This window comes from Etheostoma cragini, chromosome 18 (genome assembly GCF_013103735.1).
Source record: "Etheostoma cragini isolate CJK2018 chromosome 18, CSU_Ecrag_1.0, whole genome shotgun sequence".
Classification (NCBI taxonomy): domain Eukaryota; kingdom Metazoa; phylum Chordata; class Actinopteri; order Perciformes; family Percidae; genus Etheostoma; species Etheostoma cragini.
In genome coordinates, this window is record NC_048424.1 from 5044830 (window position 1) to 5066375 (window position 21546).

At 41.1% G+C, this 21546-nt stretch overlaps 1 protein-coding gene and 1 long non-coding RNA gene across 3 annotated transcripts in view; one reads left to right on the forward strand and one right to left on the reverse strand.

Moving 5' to 3' along the window:
• Positions 1-13: 13 nt before the first annotated feature.
• The window catches only part of fmn1 (formin 1), a 26024-nt gene continuing 4491 nt past the window's right edge, over positions 14-21546 (reverse strand). Inside the window, exons 4-20 of one of the 2 annotated variants that reach the window (XM_034899714.1) lie at positions 19835-20013; positions 15234-15342; positions 13627-13688; positions 11996-12726; positions 11610-11751; positions 10796-10883; positions 9151-9212; positions 8968-9056; positions 8725-8854; positions 8236-8382; positions 7692-7751; positions 6038-6158; positions 3146-3238; positions 1624-1675; positions 771-920; positions 439-520; positions 14-158 (exon numbers count right to left, since the gene is read on the reverse strand). In XM_034899714.1, the coding sequence (XP_034755605.1) occupies positions 114-158; positions 439-520; positions 771-920; positions 1624-1675; positions 3146-3238; positions 6038-6158; positions 7692-7751; positions 8236-8382; positions 8725-8854; positions 8968-9056; positions 9151-9212; positions 10796-10883; positions 11610-11751; positions 11996-12726; positions 13627-13688; positions 15234-15342; positions 19835-20013 (2342 nt within the window). In that variant the 3' untranslated portion in view covers positions 14-113. Of the gene's footprint in view, positions 159-438; positions 521-770; positions 921-1623; positions 1676-3145; positions 3239-6037; positions 6159-7691; positions 7752-8235; positions 8383-8724; positions 8855-8967; positions 9057-9150; positions 9213-10795; positions 10884-11609; positions 11752-11995; positions 12727-13626; positions 13689-15233; positions 15343-15473; positions 17664-19834; positions 20014-21546 lie in introns of those variants that run through there. The other variant, XM_034899715.1, reaches the window with a different exon arrangement.
• Positions 7040-9919, forward strand: LOC117961221. The gene is made up of 2 exons (XR_004660350.1): positions 7040-7379; positions 8732-9919. It is a non-coding gene; the product is annotated as an uncharacterized LOC117961221 (long non-coding RNA).

The following is a 21546-nucleotide window of genomic DNA, read 5'->3' on the forward strand; positions in this document are numbered from 1 at the left end:
GATAAAAGTAAAGTTTTTTTTAAATCTATAAAGTTCATATTGTGTTAAGTAAAACAGTTGGTTTGCCATCAGTGCCCACATCTAGTGGGATAAGCCCAATGGATCCGTCTTGTCTATGTTGAAGACATGTTGGCTTCTTTCTGGCGCAGTCTCTCTTTCTGTTGGGAGTAAATCATGATCAGTGTTTTCGATCACTTCACATTCAGGGGATACAATTCAGTCAAAGCAGAAGGGCCTTTTATAATAAAAAGTGTTTTGTACTAAGAGCTGTCTGTTTTGCGTAATACTTTCTATGGAGACATAGAAAAAGAGCAGGGTATATCTGTCAATATGCATGGATTTACTGCATTACATGTTCTGGTTTAGAAAATGTGTTTTTGGAGAAAATGTCTTTGCCTCTTCAGTATATGGACTCTACTGTACTGAATCCTGTCTTACCAGGCTGTTGGGGTTAATCTTTCTGGTTTCCACCTTCTTCTCTGCTGTGATTCTCTTCACTGACAGCTGAGCCTCTTTTAATCTGCAGAAGAATATTAAGTGTTTTACACTGTAAATTCAATGTATGAGCAAAACATTTTGTCCAAGTGCAGGTATACTTAAACCATTTAGTGGCGGACATTTTCTGAGACAAATGAATAGATGCCACATAAAATAAGGCCAGTGTCAATACAAGTTTAGTCAAATCAACAACAAAAAAACAAGACACACAACACAAATCCAGCTTTTTCCAAATAGTGGTGGTTCTAGAGATGCACAGGGTTATGTGATACCTCTCGTTAGAGATGGTCTTGTTCTCCTTCTTCCACCTGGCCTTGAAGTCGGCACAAAACTCAAACCAGAGCATCAAGAGATAAGCGGGGGTCACCTCCTTCTCTCCTGATTTGGGCTTTAGTCCAAAGTACAGAACCAAGTCCTGAAAACTGAACAGCAAGTTAGCCGATTAAAAACGCAATAAACCACAATAATAATTCATACAGTATGTACTTTGCTTCTAAATCAGATGGTTTCAGTTGGAAGTTTTGTTTTGTTTTTGTTTTAGCAATCACTACTGGCAGAGTTTCATAGCAGTTTAACGGTAGATGCTAGATCACACCCGCTACAGGTATGCGGTTATTTGAACCTTGCTACAATGTGACTGGTACCATCTGTCATTACAGCTGCAGACTGACTGTAAGGGAGTAAAGCGGCCTCTTCTACCATTAAAAGTACAGAAAAGACTGCAAAAGCAAAAACTGGATATCCGGCAGGAATGTATTTGGAAATTGAGGAGAAATTACTAACAACCACCAAAATTACACGTTTACCTGATGTTAGGAAGTACCTAAATATTGCAATGTAATGACTATTAATGCAGCAAAATCACAGATTAAGGATTATAAACCAAAAACTACACAAATTCAAAGAGGATGGGATCCAGAATTGGCAAATTGGAATTAACAACAAAGATTACAGGTTTTGACGCCTGGCAGTTTGCCTGTGTTGACATTGACATTGACATAGACGCTACCTGCTTTGGAAAAATTATTTTGTATCTGCTTGATATTTGTGACACGAAATTGAACAACTAAATTCAGATAAAGGCCAGTTTGATGCACACAAGGGAAAACTATTTAATTCTCCAACCTTTTTTGTATGGTCATCAACAGATGGGAAGCTTCTGCGTGTTCTTTTCTTGCTGCAAAGAAACAGAGGAGGAAATGATTTAGTCATAGCCAGATTCCCCTCCAACAAACAGACTCTATTTTTAAACAGTTAATATCTTTTCTCTTTGTCTCTTTGATTTAAAAGCAAAATAGATCATTTGGTGATGTTTCACTGTAATTTTAGACCAATTTATAAAAGATTTTGTGAATAAAGACACATTCAAACTTAGTTTCTTTGTTTGGTAGCAGGCTCGTGATGCTCGTCTTTAAGATCTGATAACATGTTTTATTTACACCTACTGCATTTCAGAGAAAAAATATGTTCTTCAAATGTTTCCGGATGACAAGTAAAGGCTTGAAGAAATGGCAGAAATCCTGTCAGAAAGATGCACAAAGTCCAGTTGGTCTTTAATAGATTTACAGTGATTTCAAAAAGTATTCAGATCCCTTCACTTTTTCATGTTTTTTCATGTTGCAGCCTTATGCTTCATTTAAATAAATTTGCGCTCTCATCAATCTACATTCAACATGAGAAAGTGAAGAAAGTGAAGGTCTGAATACATTCTGAATGTACACATGATACAAAAGGACAAAAGATCTGACACAAGGTATTTTCTGTTTGGAGCACACTCTCTTTAGTTACTTAACTTGGGAGCTTTGATGTGTCACTTTTCATCACGGAAAGAAAATGTGGTGATATTTAAAACAAGACATGCATTTAAAATATAATGCATCTGTGCTGTTTCAAATACTGGGAACAGGACGCTTTGATACGCAGGACCTCTAGTGATTCATCTTAAGATGGGTCAATATAAATATCTTTCAACGTTGGTTAGTTTGATGAATATTTCCCAGTTGCCAGTGTGTCTCAGGCAGGAGTCTCTCACTCATTGCCAAATCTGTCTGATCCCTATCTGAGTGTCTAGCCTGTACTCTGTATCCATCCTATCTGCTTTAAGAACACACACAGATACCAAAGACCCTCTATAGGACAAGGACAAGACTGTTAGAGACAATCGAATAGTTTAAATGGGGCATACGGGGGAAATAGATGGGGGAGATTTGACAGGTCCCTAAACTACACTATTAGACTATTTGCATTGCATATTTAAATTTAAAATGACTCCAGCTTCAGTATCTTTGAACATTAAAATCAGATGTTCAGAATTGGAAAAAGGGTTTATTGCCAAAGTAAGTTACACTTACGAAGAATTTGCCTTGGTGGTTTGTGCATACACACAAACAAAGATATTGAACATCAATATGACACAAACAATAAATACAGAAACAAATATATAGAAAATAGCTACTTCACACAAGAAAAAAAAGAGACTGAAGAAGAACGTTGTCTCTAAAAAGTAATCTACCTTATTGATCACAGTGAAAAATAATGCTGGCCCTAAATCCAACCATAGTCGTGTGTCAGTACAGACACGTTATTTTTATTTTTAAAAGTGACGCTCAAGTTTGCAGCTGCACAACAAACAACTGCAACTACTCACCGCTGAGAACAAAAGCCTCCATCTTGTCCTTAAACGGCTGCAGGTTGTTTACAGGAGAATCAGAGAAAACCTTTTGTACATCTTTTTCGCATCCTGATAATGAAAAGGAACAAGAGAAATGAAAAGTGGGGAAATACACTGAACCTTTCTTTTTGTGTTTCCTACATTTGGTATCCGCAAAGGCAAAGCGGAGCTGTGGAGGAAAGAAGAATCATTGTATGTGATGTTGAGTTTAGCTTTCTTTGGGCATTATGCTTTTTCCCTTTTGCAGCAGGGCGTCTGGGGCTCAGCGGTAGAGCGGTCGCCTGCAAATCGGAAGGTTGGTGGTTGGTCCCTGGTCCCTGGTCCCTGGCCCTGTGCAATGTCCAAGTGTCCTTGGGCAAGACACTGAACCCTGAGTGGCCCCTGACGCTGCGCCATCAGAGTGTAAATGTGTGCGAGTGTTTCTCTGATGAGCAGGTGGCACCTTGTACAGCAGCCTCGGCCACAGTGTATGAATGTGTGTGAATGGTTCCTGTATTACGTAAAAGCACTTTGAGTAGTCGTTAAGACAAGAAAAGCACTTTATAAGAGCAGTCCATGGAAATCGAAGTTCTTACTTGTTTGCTCCAGTGACCACAACAATGTGTTTATTTGGGAAATGGAACTCTCTTATGCTAATATTTTTTACTTCACTTTGCTTTTTTTGTTGCAGCTTTAATCCATAACTACAGTGTGATGGATGGCCAGAGAGGAGAGATTCAGGGTTGCAGTGCAGTTCAGAGACTAGTTTTTAGTTAAACCAGCTCCACCTGTGCCCCAGCCAACACATTCTCACTCGGGTTGCCCCAGCAGGGGGTTATCAGCACAGCTTCCTCCTCTTTGGTCAGATTTACCCAGAGATGGCGACTGCAAACTCTCTCTCTTTCTCTCTCTCTTCCTCTGCCAGTCTGCGTCCAATCAGTGGATCAGAGGAGCCAGTCTGCAGAGCCAGTCATAATAGAGGCTGCAGAGGGAGCTTAGCCCCTGCACCCCCCACCCTGACGCTCGATCAACATCTCCCAGATAAGATTACAAAAGAATACTGTTTTCATTCGGGATTTGTGTAAACTTTGGAGGTGAGTATCTCTCTCTTCTTTCTTTCTTTTGTCTGCCTTTGTGTTCAACAAAGTTTGCTTATTCCAGACCAAAGAGGGTTATATAGACCCTCAAATAAACAGAGCCGGCTGATGAGGAGTGTGGTGCTTTCAGATGTGAGACTGAAGCAGTGATTTGGTTTCATAGTGAGAAGATTTGACGGTTTCAATGATTCATTTCAGTCACCTCCTAAATCACTTTTATGTCATAAGGCTACAGTACAGCAGGAATCTTCATAACCCATATTTCACATTCAAATAGCATAAATGCGCCCACTTGCTTCACATGTGTAAAAATAAAGAAAGCTATTTTCATATTTGGTCATGGAAATACACTTGATTTAATTTAACCTCATGGTCCCACAACAGGAAAAGTAGGTGCATCAGCAAAGGTAGTAGGATTCATCCTCTGGGGATCGTGAATGTCTGCAAAATATTTCACAACAATCCATCTGATAATTGTTATTTATATCTGGACCAAACAACTGACAGACCTTACTTGAACATTTCCATCCATGGAGCAATGGCTTATTTATGTTATGTGTGTGCCAATAAATGTTGACAGCATGGGATTATTGATGGTAAACAGGGACGTTTCTAAAAAAAAAAAAAAAAAAAAGATCTTTGGATCATTTCCTTAAACAGTCAACATGGTTGACTGAAGAGAAATTAATCTCCCTGTAGCTTTGTTGGGAAACATTTCGTACCAACCAAACAGAAAACACAGGGAGAGTGAAAAACGACAATGGAAACCAGGCATGAGGGCGGTTGAAACAGGCTGAACAAAAGGAAACCTGCGGCGGGCGATCCAGATTGCACGGCGGTTTGGGTAGACAGGCCGATAACACAAAGTTGTGTTGAAAGGTAAAGAAAGCTGTCTTCGGCACACATCTGGGGGCCACACTGGAGCCCAGGTGATACAGCCGAGCAGGTTAAGGATCTGTGCATCTCTGCAGAGGCCCGTGCAAAGATGCTACAGATACTGGAGGTCTGGAGATTACATAAGTGGAAATCTATGGTCTCCCTGCGCTGGCGACGGGGGCACAAAGGCCCAACGATGGTAGATCTGATGGGCAGGAGGATTAGAAGCTGGATCTGAAAGGCGCCAGGCCTGTATCAGCAGAAAGACTCCTGCTAGTCTCTGTATACACGCACAGTGAAATGCAGGAAAAAACACATGTACATGTACATAGGGATAAAACAATGCACTCACTCACAATCGTACACATTAAGAGTAAGCATTGTCCTCAACGTGACTTTAACTGGCTGGCATGTGATTGGCATCATAAGGGCACACTTAGAGAGAGAAGGGAACAGGCTAGAAGGATAAGAAAGACGAGAGGAAATCTTTTGTTCTAGGGCGCTAGCAAACTCAAGTTTGGTAGAAGAAGCAGGCCTTTAGCCCTAAGTATAAACAGTTACTCAATAGCTGGGGTTGGTGATGGGAAACCAGGGTGGTGAGTTGTGGTGGGGGGGATGTCTGAGGAAAACTGATGCCAGACTGGGCCGAGGTTTGGCCTGTGGGAACCTCTTGAAATCAGAGTGATAGAGTTACACAGCCTGGCTGAGGTTTTCAAACAAAAACACAACAAAATGACCACAAGGCAAGACCCACGCTAAAGCTTAAAGCAAAGCTAATGTTTTGTGGATTACTATCTTAGATTATGAACCAAGAGGAGGAGGAGAAGAAGAGTTTTGACATGAATTACTCCAGAGGGTTATTTTTGCAAGAGAGGAAGCTGGAATAGATAAAAGTTGCACTGGTGACGTTACATACTTGTCAGATCTCGTCCGAGCTGCCTCAGGTCTCTGTTGAGGTCATCAAACTTGACCTGTGCAGCCAGGAAGACGTCCTGAGGTTCAGGAAGTGGGAAAATGCTGTTTTCTGTGCCAGAGTGCTGGTGGAATACAATTAAAACACAGCAATACAATCAGGAACGTGAAAAAAAAGGAATTGTATCTTTTGACAGGAAACACTAGAAATGTTACTTTTAACACTATTTACCCCTTTCTGGTCTACATACCCCTGCCTTTGCTGAGCTATTTTCATCCCTTGTGGGAGACTATGTACCCCCCCCGATTACAAACGGAGCAATGCAAGTTCACCAAAATCCGTTCGTACACACCGCCACCGACTTGAGCTGGAAAAAGCTCTTGCCCCCCCCCCCCCCCCCCCCCCCCCCCCGCCAAGGACGTCTGTCAAAAAGTAGCCTACGGGGAAGCTTTTTGACACTTTGGCCTCTCTGAAGTGGCGGCGTTCTCTGTTCGACCGGGAGAAGCACACGCAGCCACGGCAAATATATTGACAGTAGAAACCTTTTATAAATTACATATATAGTGACAGAAGTTGTATTATTAATTGTTCGCACCGGAGTCTGTTTGCAGTTAGCTCGCTAGTTAGCCGCTGAACCGTAGCGGCGTGCAGGCAGAGCGAGCAGCCGCCATATACTCTTGGACTAATCTAGTGACCCGTGCAGGACTTCACTGTGAGCGGACCGTTTTGAGACGATGTGGCAGGTAACGTCAACTGGTCCCTATGTACAAACAACGTTATATTTATAAACATTAGGTAACCCAGCAACCGCGATTATAAGCTTTTCATCAGAATTTTCCCAGTTTAGGTGGGAACGAAAGTTTACATCGTATGTTTCTCCGGGATCAGGCAGCGCGAAGGACGTCCGATTGGCTGCTGGCGTTAGCCGCTGCTTGCATAGACATGATAAAGATTCTTTATTATGTCTATGGCTGCTTGCCGTTGAACCGCGTCGTAGCTCTTTACCAGCTGAGAGAAGCCGGCTTCCATTGTAAATGAGTGACTTCCGGTAACTTTAGACGCTGAAGTCGGTGGCGGTGTGAATGTCCGGTAAACTATATATTATTTACCTAAAATAAAAGTATTTTAAACTAAGTAAAGCGCTGTAACGTGGACAGTCTTTAGTGCGATAGAAAGTAAAAATCCAAACGGCAGTTGCTTGTTGTATTTAGCCGCTACAGAGATCCGGGACGCTGGCTACCAGCGGCAGTTGTTTAGCCGCCAATAAGTGAATGCAAGCCGGCTACAGGCACCGCCAGCTGACAGGCCTTTCAGGGGCCATGGTGGTGGAGTTTAGCCAGAGAAAGTGAGCGTCATGGGGCTATGACAGTTAAGTTTAGGCATCAAAACAACTAGTTCATTTAAAAAAAAACATTGCGATTTCTGAGGAATCAAACAAGCGTTTCCTGGGTGAAAGTAGGATTTGTGCCACAAAGTGAACTCCGCTCTCCGGCCTAAAAATGCAGTATTTTATGTTTACATTACGTTATGCTTATTCATTTTAAGATTATTTTCCATTGAATATTATAGTGCATGAAGTGTTTTGCAATGACTAGCCAAGTGGCACTATCCATGGTATAGGAAGGGGAATTTAATTCTTGCATGTTTTGTTTTATACCTTATCCACATTGTGCAGGTAGTACGACACCACGTAGTCCACCAGGCTGATACGATTGTCCTGAGGAAAAAAAAGCATGAAAACTGTATTATCAGTAAAAAGTAGGGCCTTAGTGTGAAGGCTGGTAGATCACAGAGCCTTCAATAAAACCATTTTATAAAATGCATTATCTCTATAAAGATATTCAATGCATGATATTTCTACATGAATGGTTTAAATGGGATCAGTCAGACAGATTTGAGATGTGTTTAAGTGAGAAAACAAAACAAGTTTCTGTGAGTTGATTAAAAAAATCTTAATGAAATGTTCTGTTATTATCATGGGGTTTGTTGGACTGCACTTATGATGGAAAACATGATAACGATAGGATGTGTTACTTCTTAGTAAACCTCTATGGGCACCTGCTCTACCTATTGACTTATCCAGGTGCCCTATATACATATTTCAATACAAAGTTATTTTAACAACAGCCGAATCCCTGACTTCATTGAGTTCTGAGATACAGTGGCCGCTAATGGAGCCACTACAGTTATGCAGGTCTTACCTTGCTCTTGACATCCTTCAGTTTGGGTAGAATCTCCAAGCCAAAGCCATCGGCCTGACCTCTGGTCCTGTTGCCCCCGTTCATGTAGTTCCCCAGAGCCAACACCAGTCCCATCACCTCTGTCACTCCATTGCTCTCCAGCAGAGCCTCAAAACAGGAAACACACACGGGATCAACTACAGACAGCAGGCACAATGCTCAGGATGATCCAGTTGTATTCAGACAGAGCAAAAGAACACAAAACAATCCTGTTATATTTGCACCTAAAAAAAAGATCATCTTATCATTGAACTAAAGGGAGTCAGACATATAGGAGCTACTTAAAGAGAAATGATCGGTGAAATGCATGTAAACAGCCGACATCATGAACCCTTGTTAGGTTATTTTGAATACTGGTTGGTAAAGAGAGATAATTGTAAAAGGTATATATGTCAGTGAATTGATATATTGAGAAGAAAGGTCATGTGTAGCTGGTCATTTTGTTCCTACTTTACAGACGGATGAAACTGTGTTGAGCTTGTGTTGGATGGACGCGATCCCATCGATGAAAACCGACTGGAAGATGATGCAGCGAGCTCTGCCTGCAAAGTCTGGGATCTGAGACAGCTCATACAGGAACCTGCACAACCACATCAACAGTAAGAGGACACACACACACACACACACAAGTGTATACATAAACAATTACTGGTGCAGTATCTAAATATTTCTGTTAGCAGGTGAGATACTGACTGTTCAGGTTTGTCTAGCAGTTTAACTTCTTCTTCCTCTGACGTCTCGTAGTGTTTCTTAATTCTCTCCAGTTCCTCTGGCTGCGCTCTCTGACACATTGACAAGTAAATATAAATGAAGGGATGCATAATTGCACACTTGCAGTTGCAGGTAAACCACAGTAAAGTGTGCTGTTATACCTACATTTTCATACAGCGCTTCAATCGTCTCCAGGTCCACCACAGAGTGATCCACTGCCAGGACAGCTAGAAGAGAGAATGTAAAAACAAAAGCACAGATTTCACTTTAATTGACGATACGGCAGTTAATAGGACACTATGAAAATATACCAAAAAAAGGAAAATTAAAGAGGCCAACCGTAGAGCCTCAGTTCTCCAGAGGAACAATAACACATCCCTCTCAGTCTGCTGTGTTCTTCAAACAATTTTAGGAGTTTGGAATTAGCAATTCAGATTGCTTCTCTGTAACTGTCTTGTTGACATTGCGGTGAGGGTTTCAGCCTTTAATCCTACTTTAAGTTCACCAACAGCTCATATTCAAAATAAAATACAGGGTGACTTAATTGTGATGACGGGGTTCAAGTTAAACAAGGGTGATGTTCAGGGAGCCGCGGTTACTTGAATGTTTACAGATGAAGACTGCAGGTTCAAGTTCCCAAGACTGGCTGGGAAATACCGCTAGTTTAATGATTTACTGTAATCCTCTAGTCTAATGTGTTCAAAATGACAATGTTTGTTTGATTTCACACACTCAATGTTGATGTGAGTCTAATGATAGTCTTTCATGTTTTTTGTTTTTTGTTATCATTAGGGAAACCCTGACTATGTATAAACATGGAAACATATAATATAGCTTCTAAGTTAGCTAAAATAACGGCAATGTTTGCCAGTGGTGGATGAAGTTGTCAAATCCTTTAATTTAGTAAAAGTAACAATACTACAATTTAAAAAAATACAACAAACCATGTAAAAGTAGCCTACAGTAAAAATGGAGGAACTTGAGTAAAAGTATTATAAAATGTACTTTTACTAAATACGGATTTTTATTCCATGGGGATGAGGAAAACATACTTTATTCAGCTCTATTTTTTAATAATCAAAACAACGATCAAAATAGCCTGGCTCCACCCTTCTACGTATTTCCGCTCAATTTTAATTTTCCTTCAGTACTCTGTCTGGGTATATTCCCTTGGCTGCATATTACTGATTAATATTAACGGTCTGTGGTATATTCCCGGGTTTTCTCCGGCTAAATATTTGCAGCGAACAGAGGGAGTGGCTGAGAACGATGACGTTGAGCTTCGTTAACGTTCGGTGACTTTCTTTACTGTCTGTGGTTCCATCAGTAATAATGGCGGCGGAGAATGATTCGAGCGAAGCCATTCGGTCCGTTGTGGCAACGCTGCCAAATACAAAGAAGTTAAAGCCCGAGCAACAACAACCTTTGCTGAGTTTTGATGACGGCCATGATGTTGTGGCCCTCCTCCCCACGGGGCTGGGGAAAAGTTTAATTTTCCAGCTCGCTGCATTAGTGGTAAAGGAGTTGGCTAACGCTAATGCTAGCGATGCTAAGCCGACGTCACAACCAAACGTTAGCGATTGGTTATGGCAGATCCAATAGTTTTGAATGAAATGTACCAGAGTCTGGTAAGACCAGGCTTGACATAATGAGCTTCTATGTGAAATCTGAGGTTCTGCATTATATTACCATATATTGCACATGAAGTGCATCTCCTGTTGCAGTCATTTCTATTATCAGCACCTGACAACTCTGACCCAAGCTGTTTCCTAGCAACACAACTAAATGAATGAAGTGCTCCGTAACTCACCTTGTTGTATGTCTTTCATCTCCAGGTGGAGGCTAGATATTAGGATGCCCACGGCTTGAGAGCGCTTCCCGTCCAACAGCTTAATGATCTGACACACACACACACACACACACACACACACACACACACACACACAAAAAGAAACCATGACCACCTTTACCACTAGAAACCATTAGTGAGTCATTAGTGGAAAGTCTACTGTTAAAAGACAAAGCAAAACAAACAATGGTCAAAGCATGCGTCACTTTAATTTGTAACCTCAGGGTTGAACAAATGGGATCATCTTTTGCCTATTTTATTTAGTTGTGTTCCATTTTAAATTTTCTCTTAAATGTGTAACACATTCTTATCTGTTATATTTTGTACTCTACCTTTGTGTTTCAGAGGTGATATACAAAAAAATCCGTAGCAATAGTGTCCTAATGCTCGCAAATGCAGAAAAACATAAATGTAGTCCAGGTGATGACTTTCTGCCAGTCATAAATTCAGGATTTGGGAGGAAACAATTGCACATTAACTGTGGAAAATGATGTCTTTAATTTAAAGAGAGTAAATAAATCATAACTTTCTACATGTGTGTTGAATATAAAATGCTTTATTTGACAGATAAAGATAAAAAAAAACTATCTGTAAGCTATGATTGAAAAAAGCTTCTCTGTTATTCATAATTGTGTCTCAATCTAGATTGCTAATGCTCTTTATTGAATCTTCTGCCATCTCTATACTGGATGGCAGCAACTCCCTCTAGTGGACACGCAACATAAAGCAAATAATCCCTGAAATTAAAGTGTGCATGATTCACTTTAGATGTTACCTTCCTGGCTTTGGCTTTCTTCTGGTAAGCCTCTGACAGCGGCTTCCTCTTGGTCTGTGTGGTGGTTTTGGCCAAAAGCTCCTCAAACTCGCTGGCATTTATGATATTTGGTTCCTCTAAAATGTTCCACAGTGTCTTGTTACTGAGAGAGAGGACATCATGTTTAATCAGTATATGTGTTAATCTACTAGACTTTTTTCAGAGTTTAGTGACTGCGTAGCCCTCACCCCACAAAGCCACACTGGGAAATCAGAGAGAGTTGTGTGGAGCTGATAGTCCTGATTAGCTTTGTAACAACATGCAGTGGACGTTCATTATTTTTCAAAAAGTTACGCACTAAAGCTGTAAGAGTAACTTGTGTATGTTCTTATTAAACGTGAACCTACTTCTTGTCCTGGATCTGGATTCTGGTCCAGTAAAGAGGCTTCATGGGTCGGGAAGGCTCCACTGTCGGTTTCCTGGGAGGTACTTCAACACTGAAACCCCCAACTGGAGGGGGAGGAGGTGGAAGGGGCATAAGGCCTGGCATGGACGGAGGAGGAGGTGGAGGAGGTATAAAGCCAGGCATGGATGGAGGTGGAGGAGGTGGCGGTGGAGGGCCATTTGACGGCTGCATGTGGTTTAGGGGGAAAGACAAACAAGGCGGTGGGGGAGGAGGAGGCAGACTGTCTGTGTTGGTGGTCTGAGATGGTGCGGGTGGTTGTTCTGATGTAGGCTGCATGGTTCCAGGTGGAGGAAGAGTTTGGGATGGAGGGTCATAAGATGGGGATGAAAAAGCATCGTCTCTTTGCCCAGCCAGGCTGAGGCTGATAGAAGCCAGGTCCAGCTTTTTGGGGGTCACCTTCTGCTGCTGAGGGCTCGTGTAGGCTCTCCCCGCACCTTCTCCATCTTCAGGAGTCTTTACAAATGTCTCCCGGTCGGTCTGGATGCAGACTGTCCGGAACGATTTGTTTAAAAAGTCGTCTCCCGTTGATACAGCGACATCTTTGCATTCCCCACGTTGGCGGGTCCCAAACTGAGAGAGTTCAGCCTGCAGCTCGGCCAGAGTGAGCTCCAGACGGGCGACATTGTCTTTGTTCTCCCCCCTCAGTCTGGAGAGTTCCTGACCAAACTCCTCCTAAAAATAATACTTTATTAGTTAAAGGTCCCAAGACATTGTGCTCTTTGGATGCTTTCATATAGACCTTAGTGGTCCCCTAATACTGTATCTTAAGTCTCTTTCCCAAAATTCAGCCTTGGAGCAGAATTACAGCCACTAGAGCCAGTCCCACAATGAGCTTTCCTTAGTGTGTGCTATTTCTGAGTCTGTAGCTGTTGAGGAGGTGGAGGCTGGGGGTCTGGCCTTGACCAACTGACACTTTGCTTGTTTGAAAGCCATGATGTCTCTCGCTTTCTCATGGGCGGGCCACATTCTCTGGGTGGGCAAAGCAGAGAAAGGGGAGGTAACCTTGCCCCTTACGACGTCCTAAGGAACTGGATTCCAGATCGGATCATCTGAGCTTTAATTTTCTTAAAGGCAGTGCAGGATACCAGGGCTTTACACCTGTCGCCATTTCTAGCCACTGTGGGACCATTAGCAGGCTGGGGGAACGCATATTAATGTTAAAAAAATCTCATAAAGTGACATTTTCATGCCATGGGGCCTTTAAGACTTTGAGCCTCTTTTGTATTGTCATTACAGTCACAGAAGTAAGCATTCATTTTTTTATTCTTTGAGGATTCTGGGAATACCTTCTAGGTTTCTAAAAGACCACAAGTTGTGTCATTCAGACTCTAATGTGACGATAATTAATACATGACATACTAAAACGTGAGCTAGTTAGACTTGACATCAATGAGGATGATAGTAGCAATTGGTCTTAAAGGAATTGTTCAAACTTTTAGTACATACATGATTTGCTTTCTATCCGAGAACTCTCGGCATGAAAACAAATAAGCGTACATATATCCCAAAATGTCAAACAAGTCCTTTATGTATATAAATTTGGCTGCAACCGCCCACTGTATTTTTACTGACCTGTAACTTTTCCACCTCCTCTTTACATTCTCTCTTCAGTTGCAGGAGAGCAGCCTGGTGCTCTGAGAGGAACCAGAGCAGAAGAACATTTTACAACAGCTTACATTACAGCAGTTCCTTTTACCACAAACAGATGTTCATTATTACATCTGTGGGGCCCGAGAGCGCTTTCTTTGTCACACAATAAATACATTAATGATGTGGCTGTTCACAAGCCGAAGACAAACATCTTACAATAACTATGAGCATTTTGACTGATTCTGCATGACAAATCAAATTCATGTTTTAACGCTGCAGGAGGCTAAGGGGTGTTTGGATATTCCAACATCACCAAACCTGACCAGATGATGGCAGTAGAGCTTTAAATGTAAGGTAAACATACAGACTGGCACACAGCTCACTGGCACCTTGGACAACTGTTTAATTAAACATTTATCTGCTAATGGATGGACTTTTTGAATGGTCAGTTAGAAAGTGTATTTACTGTCCTGAAAGTATTTACAGGAAGTGTATTTGCGGAGATATACACATTTAGCATATAGTTTTATCTCTGCTAAAACAACCTTTGATAATCCTACTGACTGACCACTTTATTAGGTACACCTGTACAATCTTATCCCATCGAATACAACAGCTCAGTCATAATGTTACTTTTATGATGTGTTCAATTTTTGTTGACACTGTCGTTGTTGGAGCCATTTTTTTGTGTAGATATTCAAAGGAATAGGCAGGTTATAGGACTACAATTCCCACAGTGAAAAGTCTGAAATGTAGAAGGAAGCAGCAACAGTCAAAGAGGAGTATATTTTAAATTTGATATGCTACAGCAATGAAATCTTATTGACGGTGTTCTACTGGACTGGAATCTTCTCATTGGCATTTAACAACAATCCTTGTTTCATTACTACATTAATAATTCGCTCAATGGCACCACATCCTGTGTCACATGTAGCCCCAGTGTGCCGTCCAGTTAATCCCTTCACGTGCTGAAGGTGCTGGTGTGTTACAGACTGGTCTGTTGTGGACACACACAGGGTGGAGTTGTGTTTACCAAAGCTGTAGAGCTTGATATCACAGAGCAAACACTCCTACTCCCTCTCAAAGTATCTGTCATTCAGAACATAGGGTTTAACATAATGCATCTTTGTGGCCTTTTTATTTTCAGCGGCAGACATGTTACCTCTGTTTGTGGTTTTACAGATTGCAATACATACTTTTTACACAGCACTTCCCCTCTCACATTCTAAATAATATGAGTTTATTTGCATTTCTTTACTTACCCATAGCATAAGAAATGTCACTCTGTAGGACAACACAATTATCTTTTCTGTAAATGACTTTTGGAAAATTAAAGGAAAATATCATGTCATATGTCCTTGTTTAGTGTAGCAAACAATCCGTTATGCTCATTTCTGTATTTTGTCATTTTCATCGCATGTGCAAGCTCAGTTTGTAACAAAGGGAAAAAATACTTTTCAACAAATTGGATTTGAATGAGGCTAGAAGAAAAGTAAACACATTTTCACAGATACAGAAGAGGAGCCTGTGTGAGCCAAAATAATAAAGTTGGAAAAGACAAAAATATGAATGTGTATAGATTTAAGTACCTGCTTCTGTGTACTTGAGCCCAACCTTTTCCTCTTTAAGTGGTGGCCAGACGGCTTGAAGACGACCAGGAGTTCTTTCCTCTCCCTCTCCTGAGGTGGATGCTTCTGACTACAAGGAAAAATAGTTTGACAGATTTATAACATAATCGATTATAAAAAGAGTTTTTGTTCACACAAGTCAGTATTCCAATTCAGGCTCGGGTAAAGCTAATTGAGACTTCACTTATACACAATTCGTACTTTGCCATCAGCTGAGTCTTTCTTCTCTGGTGTCTTTCTGGAGGATCTCTCAAAAAGCGCTCTTAGCACATCTTTATCTGCTCTTATCTTCTTCCTCACGGCCTCCAGGTCCACCTTCTCTGCTGGGTCCTTCTTCAAAGGCTTTGGGGTGAAAAAAGCTTTGAAGGCATCGAATGCAGCCTCTGCACTGGACAGTGAAGGTTTCATGGAATCTGCATCTTCCTTGGTTTCGAGGTCTTTCCTCTCATCCTCTTGACCTTCTTCAATCTCATTCTCATCCTGAGCTCCCTCAGCCTCCATTTCCTCCCTCCCCTCTTTCTCATCTCCTCTCTTTTCCGTGTTCAGTAAATTGGAGATCTGGTCCAGGAAGCTCTTCTGAACTTTAACATCCCCTTGCCTCTCAGGATAGAGTTCCCTCCTTGCTCCTTGAGATGAAGGTTTGATCTGGGCCAGGGTGTCATGCTCGGGCCCAACCACCCCCTTCCTCAGGACCCTGAGGCCGCTAAAGAGGGCCGGGAGCGGCTTGTCGGTGGGGGAGCCTGGGGTGAAGGTGGCTCTGGTGAAAGTGGCTCCGGGTGGAGGGCTGCCAACTGCAGATGTTATACAAATATTTGAAGTGTCCTTTGGGCTGGAGGGATGGTGAGATTGGGCGGAGAAGTCTGGAAATGCATCTCTTTTCTCTTCTTTGCTGTCTTCTTCTGCACCTACCGTCTCTTCTTCGCTGTCATCTGTAAAGCAGGAAGGGACACCGGTTTGCTCCAGCGTTTCGTCAACTGCAAGTCCTGTCCGAGGCGATGTTATCACCACATGTTTGGTTTTAGGTTGACTTTTGGCAGATTCCTCGGGGTCAAAACCCACATCCAAACTGGAACTACTTGTGACGTCTTCCCTGAAGTGAACCTTTTTACAGCCTATCGTTCCTCTCTGGTAGTCTTCTTCAGTGTCGTCCTGCTTGAGACTGACTGGTGCAACACAATCCCAACCTGTATTTGGTTGCAGAGTGTCCTCCAAAGCACATTTTTCCAGTGAGTTCTCCGATAAGTGACAACCCTCTTTGCTGCAGCTGTCATCTTTGTCACAGTGCCCGTCTGGCATCTTATTTTGGTCTTGATTTGTTGCAGAGCTCTGTTTCTCCAAGCCAGTTTCAGCGTTCACAGACACGCTTGGCTGCTCTGTCAGGTTGACATGATTCCTCTCCTCCTCTATCCTGTCTGAGTCACTTCCTGCTTCTCTACTTGTTATATGTCCAATTGAGTTAGAGGTCAACTTCTCCCCTTCATTAGGCAAAATAACATGTGAAAAAGAGTCTCTACCGTTCTCTACAGCATCATCAAAAGTCATATTCCCATTTTCCTTTACATTAAAACTCTGTGATTGCTCTTTGTCTTCTTGCATTTCGTCCTCATTCTCCTCCTTTGAGAGAGTCTTGGAAAAACTTCAGGGTGACTTTTTGCTCCTCCATCGCTAATCACTCACAAAAGAAAAAGGTGAATTTCTAATTCTTTCCCCACAATGTCAACATTGTGGTTACCATTTAAACTGTTCATATGTGGAGTAAAGTGCAACGTAGCGCTATCTAATGCAGGATAAGAAGGTGCAATTGGTTTTCAGGCATCTGTATGGCATGCACTACTGTGTATAACTATTCCAGGATCATACAACTTCCACTTACTATACTTTAATAATGCAAGAAATGTTAAAAGTCAAAGTCATATTGCATCTTAAATTCCGACCTGTTTCTGCTCCAGTTTGTTGAAAAGAAATATATTTATCCTTTCACCGCTACAACAGCTCCTTCATGTCTCACCAAAGAACTACATTTTCAAACCTAAAACTGGAAGCAGCTCTTAGTCACCAAAATGCAAGTGAAAAGTTTCCAAACCCCGGTTCCATGGCTCTGCCGGCTAGACTGACTCAGCTCAACCACAATTAAAATTCGGCTCCAAGTCCTGCTTGTAGCTTCCAAGTGCTGCCTCCTTTTCCCTCTGGCTCCTCTATACTTGCTGTTGTGATTTGCAGAGCACCATATTGGACGTCACCCTGCAGAATGTCAGTGTAATTAGAAGCAGATGTTGACTTCAGTCACCGTTTCAGACAGATCCGTGAGTCGTAAAGCAAAAAAGAAGCCACCCAGAACAGATGGAGGGACACCACACCCAGAGCTGAAGGAGGGTAAATAAGACTGCCAAGGATCACTTGTTAAACATTATGGTCTGTAAGTCCACAGTTAGAGGGCGGTCTCTCAGCTCTCCTGCAGGTACTGAGCAACACATGGCTAATGGGGGCGTATTAGTGGGTCCCACCCCACCTACACTACTGTTAATCAGCTCACATTTAATCTGTTTATATTGTTAATGCTTTTCAAAAGGAAGTTATACATTGAAGTTGGTGACAGATCATACAAAAGAAGGGAAGTGTTGATAATAAAAAGGGAATAAAGAAATTTGTATACATGAACAAACAAACATTCATATATATACATACATACATTGTTTCACAGGCAAGCTGGTCAATTGATTGAGTGCTGGGAATTTGATTGTAAAAAGTAAAATGATGTATACTGTATAAGTTGTTAAAACAAGGTCAAGTGTTGCAATTAAGAACAGTATGTTGAAGAGATCAATACAAAAAGAAAATATACATAAAATGGAGAGAAAAAAATAAAAACATAATTAATAAATATAATAAATAAATGAAACTCATGTAAAATGTAAAAAAGGCCCATAGATAAATAAAACATAAGATGGCAACACTTTTACCACATATGTTGATCAAACAGAATAAAGCAGTGTACGTTAAAAACAAAATACAATATTGTAAAAGTGAATTCAACGATGGGCCATATGAAGACACTTCTCACCAGCTGTCATAAAAAGTAGATCACATAGAAAAACAGGGATGCAGAAAATTAAGGACATTTTAATAAGTGCACAAAGACAGGCACTTAATGGTCAAAGAACACAAAGTACATGAGGAGAGTCCTTTTCCACAGTTATTTATGGATTTCTGAGTTAAAAAAATTCCGAAATCCATAAATGAGACTATAAGCCTCCTCTTTCACCAGCTTGTTTTGTTTACTCTAAGTTCTCAAGTCCGCCCGTTTGCTTTCGTAACATTATCACAGCCAGCAGCCGGTGAGCAACAGTTTTACTCTACGTCAATACGCTGTGTAACTTTCTCTTTCTCGGAGATGTAGCTGAAACCCTCAACAACGACTGTCTACACTTAATCATATGAATACTGATAAAGTACTTTTTCCCCCAATGGAGCGCCACTGTGGCCTTTATGTAACAGGAATGAATCCAGATAATCTCATGACAATTAGAGAGCATGTACACACACTGCTGAACGCACAGGACTGTGTCCAGCAGCAGACACGCAGCGTGTGCCTCGTGTACAGTAGATCACCAGAACACAATATAGTGTGACTGTAGTAAAATTGTCTTTACTGAATTGTTGCAGTCATACACTTCCAACATTTTTGTTAATGATGTTAGTATGTAAAGTTCAGAGTAGCTTCAAACTGGATATGGTACCTAAATCTTTCTACTTTAATTTCTGGTGAGCAAGCTAACAAAAATGAATATAAGAAGTGATAATATACACATTATTAATTGGAAAATAAAACATGGCTAATAATAGTAAAAACAAGATGAGATAAAAATTCAATGAGAATGCTTAGCTAAGGAAAAATTAACTCCCAATAATAAAGTAATAAATATTGAAATTAATACCCATATTTGCAGCATGAATCAAACAAACAATCAATGCAGCATTATCAAAAGGTCCCCATTCTCTCCTACTCTGTTCTTACTGTTTCTTTTCTAAAACACTGATAGAGATTAGATTTTTTTACTTTTTTTTAAAGAGGAAAATCCTGGTATTTTGTCCCAAATGCACTTTCTACCAATCAGCGCCTATGTCTCTGGGGCTATAGGTAAACACAACTATCTCATGTGTTACCTTAGTGTGAACAAATCTATGTAATTTGTCTCATGTTTTTAACTCCACACACGTGCACACGGGGAGAGACGCAGAGTTAGGAGCTTTAAACCCCGGTAAAGTACCATTTCATGCTAATACAGATAGCATTCCTTATACAATGCACCTACAGAGGCGCATTAAATCCCTTCTGTTATGTGACCACAAGGAACTCTTTGTCACACAAACACACACTGGTATGAGGCTGTTTGTTGAACCTGGGTCTGGAACTAGACTCTCTTACTGTAGTGTGAAAATGCAAGTCACTGTCATGATGATGTAGCGCTATTCACATGAACATTTTCTTTCCAGTGAAACATTTAGTTTGTGGTAGTAAAAAGTCTCCGTCTAGACAGCAAAACCCGGATAAAGCTACTCACCTGAAACTCTGGTTGAAGGGGCGTGGATGTCGGTGTATCAATGATGTCATCTTCCGGCGCAGTGATGCGCAGGAAGTCGATGTGTTTCGGTCTGGAGGGATGAGAAAGTGACCTGCAGAAGGAGAGAGACTCCTCGACCTCCTGCTGCCAGATCTGCTCCTGTCTCTGCAGCGCCTCATCTGGAGGACAAGGAGTCAAATTAGGATTGGACCAGAAACCTTATAGCTAGGAATTCTTAAACTGCAAGTAAAAGTGGCAAACTTCTGTTTCTTCAAAAAACAAAAAACAAAAAAAAACGACAACAGTTCTGATTTAGGGAGAGTGACAAATTAATCAACATAGAGATCTCTGACTGATTTTCAAGCCATGCAGAACTTGTGTATTAAGCTATAGTGTCACCATGAGGATGTAAGATAGAACTTCAGTTAAATAGCAACAACTCTCTCTGTTAAAGTTATGCATTTCAAAACATTGCTTCACCTAGCAATAGTTGTCCCCCGTGTCCAATGACTACTTCATTGTCCTCTACAGCATTGGGTCATAGTCAAAGGGTGAGATGTGTGTGTGTGTGTGTGTGTGTGTGTGTGTTTTAAGTGTACAAAATTCTTTAATTTCTAAATGCTCAATTGCTCATATTTCACATGTTTTCAGCGATGCCAAATGAGTCTGTTTATTCCTGCAATTATTTTCAAATGTTTTGAAATATGTAACTATTTTCCTTTTGCAAAGCAAGTAAAAACATACATGTTCTAATGTAAAAGAAATACAGAAAAATAGAGCCTGCACCCTGAAAGCTGCTACCAAGATGGACAGATTTAGCTGACATGTCCTAATAAATGCATACACCATGCACATACTGTACAATAGCTATGTAAAGGACTGTTTTGTTATTGTTTTATTAAGTATTACTACCCCTGTGTTGTATATTAGATGGATTATTGATGTATGGTGTGCATGCTTGACAGAAAAACCATTAGAGTACACACTGCAAATTTACAACAATGGATTTAATTATCACACAAACCTATTCGTAAAAAATCATTTGGATACATGTTTAAGTAAATTTCTGTATTTTCTGTTGAACATTCCCCTGAGTTAGGAATAATTAGGGGTTTAAGTCCTACTCTGGTCTAGCAAAAAATGTCCTTATGGTCCTGTATGGCAATTTGGATAAAAACATGTAGCTAATACCAGGTTTGATCATAGGACCTAAAGTTTTCTTTCACTTCCTACATCCAGATTCTCCCCATTTATTGCCGAGTTTGTCACATAGAGACTATCTCTTGGGTACAGAGAGGAATCTATTCTACAGTAAATCCATCAGTATCATTTCAGATAAGAGCGCAGAGAGGCCAGTTGTGTGACGTTCAGCGGACACATAACCGTCCTCAAAGCCAGATTAAACAGTTTATGGAAATTTCTTATCTGCTCAATTTCACCATAATGAAAAGAACAAAGGATTCTGAGATTAAAACCCTCAAAAGGCTCTGCTGGTCTTTCCTCTTGCTCTAATCCTCATCCTCTAAAGATGTTTTTAACCCTATTTGGCTGCATAGCCCGGTTGGGCTCTCATTTCCTAAAAAGTGAGGAAGAGACACTGATCTAGCTGCCAGACTTGAGCAATCATTTCAATGAGATACATCCATCCATCCATCTTCGACCGCTTATCCGGTATCGGGTCGCGGGGGCAGCAGCTCCAGCAGGGGACCCCA